This window comes from Cololabis saira, chromosome 3 (genome assembly GCF_033807715.1).
Source record: "Cololabis saira isolate AMF1-May2022 chromosome 3, fColSai1.1, whole genome shotgun sequence".
NCBI lineage: Eukaryota > Metazoa > Chordata > Actinopteri > Beloniformes > Belonidae > Cololabis > Cololabis saira.
The window spans coordinates 54,991,210-54,999,478 of NC_084589.1; the positions used below are offsets into that span (position 1 = coordinate 54,991,210).

At 40.3% G+C, this 8,269-nt stretch overlaps 1 protein-coding gene across 1 annotated transcript; it reads right to left on the minus strand.

The window, feature by feature from the left end:
• Positions 1–252: 252 nt before the first annotated feature.
• Positions 253–3,488, minus strand: LOC133440563 (uncharacterized). Its single transcript, XM_061717878.1, has 4 exons — positions 3,367–3,488; positions 3,146–3,290; positions 566–674; positions 253–432 (listed from the first exon to the last, which is right to left on the minus strand). Exons 1-4 carry the CDS (start codon positions 3,440–3,442, stop codon positions 292–294), a joined length of 471 nt encoding a protein of 156 aa, XP_061573862.1. The 5' UTR covers positions 3,443–3,488; the 3' UTR covers positions 253–291.
• Positions 3,489–8,269: the final 4,781 nt, after the last annotated feature.

The window sequence follows — 8,269 nt, forward strand, 5'->3', positions numbered from 1 at the left end:
GTGGCCCCTCTGAGCCAAGAACCGCCCTCCCTCCTACCACAGGGTCGTTTTCTGGCCCCGTAAAGGTTCGTGAGGGCCACGTTACAGGCCGTTCCTGGTGATGGAAGAAAGACCTACCGGACTCCCTCTGGTGGAAACGCACCTTATGGACAAACCCCCAGGACCCCCGACACCCCGACCCCCAACCAAACCACCCTGGAGTCCAGGTGGAGTGTAGTCTAGAGCCCTCTAGTGGAAAGAAAAGGCACAACACACTGTGAGGAAGGATCTTTTATTGTATGGGTTTAACTTTTAACCCGCTGCAGCACACAATTTCATGATTCTTTTGGATGCAGCGTGGCAGTTATCCCTAAGCAACCTGTAGTCGGCACCTCCAGCCGCCACAAGGTCTGCAACCGTCTTCCTACCACAAGATGCCCTGGTTTGGATCGTCTGTAGACACAAAACAGCTCAGGATCAATCATTCAGCATCTCAGACCTGCAGGTCCTCTACAGACCACCAGTCGTCTGCTTCTTCTCTGAGGTTTAAGAGCAGAAACAAATGTCTGAAGTGTTTAAAACTCACCTTCCAGTCTGAGCCCATGTAAGCAGCATCCGTCACCACCGTCTGAGAGTCAATTCCATAATTATCTCCTTTATGGATGAGCCACCGGGAGCCGTCTTCCAGCGTCACGCTGCAGAAGGGACAGCATATACATGTATTTATATATATATATATATATATATATATATATATATATATATATATATATATATATATATATACGTTCACTAAGGACTAGTGTTTTATGTTGCAGGAGAGTTGCTGCACGGACAGTTTTGTCTGTGAGACAACTGAGCATGAACGGCTAGGACCGTCATGTGACTATTGGTTTGGTCACTAGACCGTGATGTTATCGACTCGGTGTGTTGTTACTTTAATGACACCATAACCAACTTGGGTTGAAATAAGAACATTTTGAAATAAGAATGTTCTGTAGTCCTTGACTAAGGTAACAGACAGAATGTAACTGTTTTTTTTGCCCCCATCTAATCTAAGGTGATGGGCGGCGGGATCTCTGAGGGACATAAAGATAACCGACCCTAGAGGATCATTAAGTCAGACTGCCGACTTGACAGGGTGCAAAGGTCAAGAAGTGGGAGAACCACTTATCTGGGGAGGAGTCAGGACTCTTCAGCCCTGATCCTTCCAGGGTAATGTCAAGAAGAGGATGATAACGAGACCTCTATCCCTGTTGACATCCAACTCACATTAGTTGAGTTAGCAAACCAGTTGACATGAAAACCTGTTCCCCCTGGTGGCTAATTTGAGCCACGGGAAGTCCCATGTCTCAAACAGGAGGGAGGAAGGGTATAGTACACAATATTAAGTATTCAAATACCTATGTTATGTATCTCTGTATTGGGAATAGCTGTCCTCCTCCTGTGTGGTGGGGGAGGCGCTGTTTCCCTGGTGCCTTGGTGCTTTCCTCATTTTTGCCTTTCAGGTCAGGTCCAATCCAGGTGCACAGGATTGGGTCTGATTGCCTGGGAGGGTATTTAAGGAGAGGGTTCCAGGGCCGCCACTCTCTCCCTCCCTGCCAACGGCCAACCATTTTTCCCTTAGTTGTTTTTTGTTACTTTGCACATTATTATCTTTAGTTACCTTGTACCTTAGGGCCTTATTTTTAATAAATACCTGAAATGGTTTACCTGTGTGGTCTCCCTACTTGTTGTGATCTACCGTGAGCCAGGTGGTCATAACACCTACTTTAAAATCTTTTGTAGGAGCAGGCCTAGTGGAACGAACTAATGGCACTGTTAAGGCTAAGGCTCAGCTCAGCTAAGACTAAGCCGAAGAGGGAGCCACTCTTGATGTGGATGAGTGAACCGTTTGCTGAACAGATGTTCAAAGTTCTTGTAAGCTGCCGCTTTGTCCTCTCTCTCCTAAGCAGGAACTGCTGAAACCAGATCCAGATCCTGATTGGTGAGACGAAAAACATGGTCATCACCCCGTTGGGACGGTCCCTTTGTGGTCCAGATTGCGACACCGACAGCAGTAAAAATGGCTGAACGATCTACGTGCGTCCACCAGTTGCAGTGAAAGCTAGTCATCAAGATATTGGAACGAGATAATGTGGTTCTAAATCAGTTTTAGTTTTTTTTTTTTTAGTTTTATTTATTCGCACATATTAAAGGAATACAAAGAAATAATGACAATACAATAACTACTGCAGTGCAGGTGAGAAAAAAGAAACCCAAGGTGGGCTTATGAAGGATTCTCACCAGAGATAAATACAAATAAGTAAACAAGGTAATCAAACTTTACAAAAGCAGCACATGAAGAGAGAGAGAAAAAAAAAAGGAAATAAATAGCTAAATACATACAAATACACCATCAAATTTACAAAAATGATTGCAATGTGCGTGTGTGGGTGCGTGCGCATACGCATACTCCCGAGCATGCACACAAAGCTACATCTTAGAGATCGTGAGAAAAGGGTTTATTTAAGAGGCTGGCCCTCAATCTACGTTTGAAATTGAAGAGAGAAGATGAGGAGTTAGCAATAGTTAGCAATAGTTATATGTGAGTTCCATAATAAAGAACCTCTGACTTTAATGGAGAACTGACTAGAGTGGTGCGGCTGAAGGGAGGATGAATATTGTCCGATTGTCTAGTGTTATAATCATGAACTTGAGGGTTAGTCTGGAAGTAATCTTTGAAAGTTGTAGGGAGGATATTTTGACAGTGAGTACATTTATAAATAAAAGAACAGGACTGAACTATGTTAATGTCGTAAATAGACGATACATTTAGAGCTTTGAAGAGAGGAGCAGATGGAGCCAGATAGTGAGAAGACGAAGCTGATCTTACAAATTTCTTTTGAATAATTAATAATTTGTGTAAATTTGATGGATATGTACTTGCCCAGACAATATTGCAATACATGAGATATATGGATAAATCAAACTGTTATAAAGGGTTAAGAGGGAAGCTTGATGAACCAAGCCCCTAATTCTTCTGATGATACCACATGATGTTGAAACTTTGTTGGTTACTTTATGTGCGTGTTCTTTCCAGGATATTGTATAAATCAAGATATTGTAACCAGATAAAGTTGTTCTAAATCAAGCTGTTCTGTCTTGATAACAAGGTTTTACTGACCGGACTCCAGTGTGGCTGAACGGTCTCGCAGCGATGGGATTCGATCCTTTTGGCCTCTCCATCCGCTCGGCTCTGATCACTCGCTTGTTGTAGAGATCAGTGAGACTCTGACCCGACAGGTCGTAGGAGAAGCCCCTGTTGCTCCCTGTAAGACACAAACATCCCGTCAGCAGCTGATCGGGGGGGCTGTAACCTACTAAAACCCCCCCTGGAAGTCTCACCTCCAGAGGACGAGGGCGCCGACTCCACCAGCAGAGCCAGAGCTGCTGCACACAGCAGCGTCCAGCAGGAAGTCATGGTGGCTTCAGTCTGGTTCAGTTTGGTTCTGCTCCCAGCTCAGCTCTGCAGGGTTTTATAGACCTGCCCCCCCCCCCCCCCACTGGTCTGGTCTGACCAGAGGTCGGTGGTGTTTACCCAACAGACTGCACACGATGGTAAACACAAACTTTCATCACATCAGCAGGTCAAATCAGGACACTCTTAAATGTTTCTGGCTCCTGAAGGACCTGATTACAGGATTCTGGTCGGAGTCCCGGGTGACGAGGAGCTCAACCCTCCCAAGAATTTATTTATTTTACCTTTATTTTACCAGGAAAATGCCTTGAGATTGAATCTCTTTTGCGAGGGAACAACACAGTCTCACTCCGGAGGCGTCGGAATCCGACGAACGGTCAAGAGCCGTTGGCGCCATCTACAGACGCACAAGGTTCCCAACAAGGTTCCCTTCTGCGTCTCTTTCAGACGCAAATAGGCTCCTATTGGCTGCAATGTAATCCCGTCTGCGGCTATATCTGACGCTCGGAGCAGGTGATCACCGCGAGCAGTTTCCTCATTCCTCTTTTTTTTTTAAATGCATATACTTCAGTTTAAAAGATGGTTTGATGACATTTCTAGCGAGAAATTTTCAGACACAAATAGAATACACCAAATTGTATGACACTTCCAATGTAAACCCGTCTATATGTGACGATCAGAGCAGTACTTCAATTTACATTGACATTTCTATATGCATTTTCCCCCACAATCTCTCTTAACAGCTTGTGCTCTTACAACGCCATATTAAAACTAATTATAAACCACATTAACACTTCATAGAAACAAAATAGATCGGAGCGTGTCTATCACCAAAGATCCTCTATAAATATTATTGAACGTCTCTGCTATCACTTCAGCAGTACTTTAATTAACGTTCAACGGTTAACGTTCGAGACATCAGCTGTGCAGCACTTCCTGTTTAACAGTCAGGGCAAAACGTTACCATGACAACACCGGAGGGGGCGGGGACTCCCACCATGGATGTATTATAAAACTGGATGGAACGTCAAAAATGGCCGCCCATTCATTTCAATGCAATTTGCTCACCAGCGTATCCGCCGAAAAAATCTCTGACTTCCGGGTTTACTTCCGCATTAACGGGCCCAAAGAGCATGCTCAGTTGAGTCACCTCCCATGATGCTCTGGGGCCTCCCATCATGCCCCGGGGCAATGACGCGAGTATTAATATAATATGTATTAATATAATATCTTAATTAATGTATATTATTACATGTATAGTATTACATATATTATTAATGTATTAATATAATATAATTACATAATATATATTAATATAAACATCCGTGGAATGCACGGACACGGCTGTGACGTCAGCCGAAAGAGACTTTTCTTTTACTTTTCTGGCCGTTATAAAACATTTGTGACGGATATAAAGTCCATGACTTAAAAATATAGAATACAAAGATTAGTAATAGCCGGTGATTACAGCTGGAGGTTCCTGTGAACAGTTTTAGAGGCTTCTCTTTTACTATTGCGGTCTATGGGAAAAAAGCTTTCTGGGCCGCATGGGATTTTTGGTTGCAGTACCGCGGCTGGACACTGGGGGAAACCGGCGCGCCTTCTGACTGCCAGACCCGGGGGCTGGCTCCCACTATAACAGAATCCCATAACAGATGTTGACATTAGGGTTCAGAAATTATATATCCGCTCATTTTTCAACAGACAAAGTGTGACCATAAAATGTATATTTATATCGTGAGTAGATGTATGTGATGGACAAGATCAATATATGCATTTATTACTGCTATTTTAACGTTTTGTCCTGCTGCCTATCTCGCTGACAGGAAGGGTTGCGTTCAGTGGCGTAACGTATTAAGCCACGTTTCAAAACAGATCTTTCAGACCTCATCCCTTGATCTATTTTGTTTCTATGATTTTATAATTAGTTTTAATATGGCGTTGTAAGAGCACAAGCTGTTAAGAGAGATTGTGGGGGAAAATGCATATAGAAATGTCATCAAACCACACTTTTAAATTAAAGTATATGCATTTTTTTTTAAAAGAGGAATGAGGAAACTGCTCGCGGTGATCACCTGCTCCGAGCGTCAGATATAGCCGCAGACGGGATTACATTGCAGCCAATAGGAGCCTATTTGCGTCTGAAAGAGACGCAGAAGGGAACCTTGTGCGTCAGTAGATGGCGCCAAAGGCTCTTGACCGCCGGAGTGAGACTGTGTTGGAGGGAAACCTAGTCAAGAGGCTTAACTGGTGCAACAACAATAAAATCAATTTAACAACAACAACACAGTGCAAACAACATTACAATACCTTACATTAAAAATAGCAGGTGCACATTTCTGTTAGTTTCTGTTTAAGAAGAACCTTTAATTCACCCAAGGAGATGAATCCAGAAAGTGTAAGAGAGTTCTGAATGTATGAATGAATGAATGAATGATTGTTTATTTCGTTCAGCAGCAACATCATAAAAAAAGAACAAACATGAACAAAACAGAAAAAATAAATTAAACTATGGCTGAACGAAAAGGGTTTGGCAGAAGCATAGCTTTTAGGCGCCAAACCCTTGTTTACTATTCAAAATTTGACAAACAAACAAAACATATTCTAGTAATACAGTACTTTATAGTACTACAACAATGTATATTAACATATATATTCAGAACTTTACCAAAATTACAATGTATATTAACATAGGCTATATATCCAAAACTTTACCAAAATTACACAAGAATACACTACTATGATTGTAAACATAATTATATAAATATATCTACACATGCATACCTTCTTGCATGCATACATACATACATGCATACATACATACACACCCTACAGATATACCCGAATACACACCCACATACATACCCATGCATGCACATGTAGCCATAAACACAAGGATTATGTACCCAAATAATCCAAACTACTATTAACTGAACGAGAAAAAAAATAAAGTAATAAACTATAACATTTTATACTTTTCAAAAGTGCACCATTTAAACTTTTTTTTCAACTGGACAACACTTTTACTATCTTTTATTTCGTCTGGTAAACTATTCCACATTTTTACTCCATAGACTGAAATACACATTGTTTTTAGCGTGGTACGAGCACTTGGTTGTTTAAATTTCCCCTTCCCTCTGAGGTTATACTTTCCGTCCATTTCCGCAAACATTTTTTGAAGATTTCCTGGAAGTACGTTATTCATTGCTTTGTACATGATTTGAGCAACCCTGTGGTTCCAGGACCAGGAGCAGCAGAGAAAGTTCTGCATGAATCCTGGAGACTTTCTATTGTTGGACCACCGTTCATGTGCTCATGTGAACTCTGAACTTATGAATGCTTATGAACATTTTGTGAATGTGAATTTGACTTTAAACTGGCTCAACCCGAAATCGGCTTTAATGTGCATCCTAAAATGGAACGCTTTGAAAACTACAATGACCAGTTTGCCTTGGGGGGCGGCGCCTGAAGCGGCGCGCGTCCAATCACTGGCCTGGAGAAAATGCACGGCCAAACGAAAATATGAAGATAAACACAGGACGTTTTTAACAGAGTGGGAGAGTTTAATATATATATATATATATATATATATATATATATATAAAATATAAAAAAATATATATTTGATATATATTTGAATAAAAAAACATGACGTGTTTAGTGTGTTCTCTTTCAATGTTTTTTATATATATATATATATATATATATATATATATATATATATATATATATATATATATATATACCATCAACCTGCAGAGACTGCAGATGTAAATAAATCTGGCACATTTACATGATGGACTCAAGTGCTCATGTTAATTAATGTGTGTTGTCCCTTTTAAATAAATAAATGAAATGATTGTGGGCTGTGACCTTCGTTCTGAGGTCAAGGGAAACATTTCAGTTCCGATTCAGCGACTCTGAGCTTCAGTGCCGGTTGGAGAGGAAGCTCATTGTTCTGCAGGTTTCTGGTCAGACGCCCCCCCACCACCAGCAGCAGCAGGTTTCTGGTGGGGGGGAATCACAGAACCAGGTCAGAGTCCTGGATGGGTGCCTGGTGGGATGCCCACACCAGCAGCAGGGTGGGGGGGGGATCTTGTAACCAGGTCAGGGTCCAGCGTCACGTCTCTGAATGAGCCAGAGAAGACGGAGGCCCCGGCCGTTCTAGTGACCTGTTTACTGTGGCCCCTCCCACAACAACAACAAACAAACAAACAGCCTGTTGTTTTCTGACTTTTTTATTTTATTTGTATTTATTTAACCTTTATTTAACCAGGAAAATCCCATTGAGATTAAAAACCTCTTTTCCAAGGGAGACCTGGCCAAGATCGGCAGCAGCAATTACAACGTTACACAGAGTTACAAATGACAGATAAAACAGGTAAAATACAATTAAAATTAAAATAAAAAAGCAAGCAAATCACAAAAAAACAGGTACTTGTAATGGACTCGATCTCAAGTATTTTAAATTTAGATTTAAAATTTCTCAGAAAAATGAACCCTGTTAGCCTCCAGTCATGTTGTAATATGTTCCAGCTGAAGGAACAGAATAAACCAAGGCTGTTTTTCCCAGTTCAGTAATAATAATAATAATAATAATAATAATAATAATAATAATAATAATAATAATATTATTATTATTGCCATTATTATTAATATTATTATTAATAATATTACCATTATTATTAATATTATTATTAATAATATTACCATTATTATTATTATTAATAATAATAATAATAAAAAAAATATTATTATTGTTATTATTATTATTATTATTATTATTATTAATAATAATAATAATAATAATAATAATAATAATAATAATAA

Bases quoted from the DNA above. Each gene is read 5' to 3' on its own strand.
- LOC133440563 (XM_061717878.1), bottom strand. From the start codon at position 3,442: ATGACTTCCTGCTGGACGCTGCTGTGTGCAGCAGCTCTGGCTCTGCTG. The intron at 3,291-3,366 runs GTGAGACTTCCA...TGTGTCTTACAG, and splicing joins GGCGCCCTCGTCCTCTGGAG to GGAGCAACAGGGGCTTCTCC. The intron at 675-3,145 runs GTCAGTAAAACC...TCCCTTCTGCAG, and splicing joins TTCAGCCACACTGGAGTCCG to CGTGACGCTGGAAGACGGCT.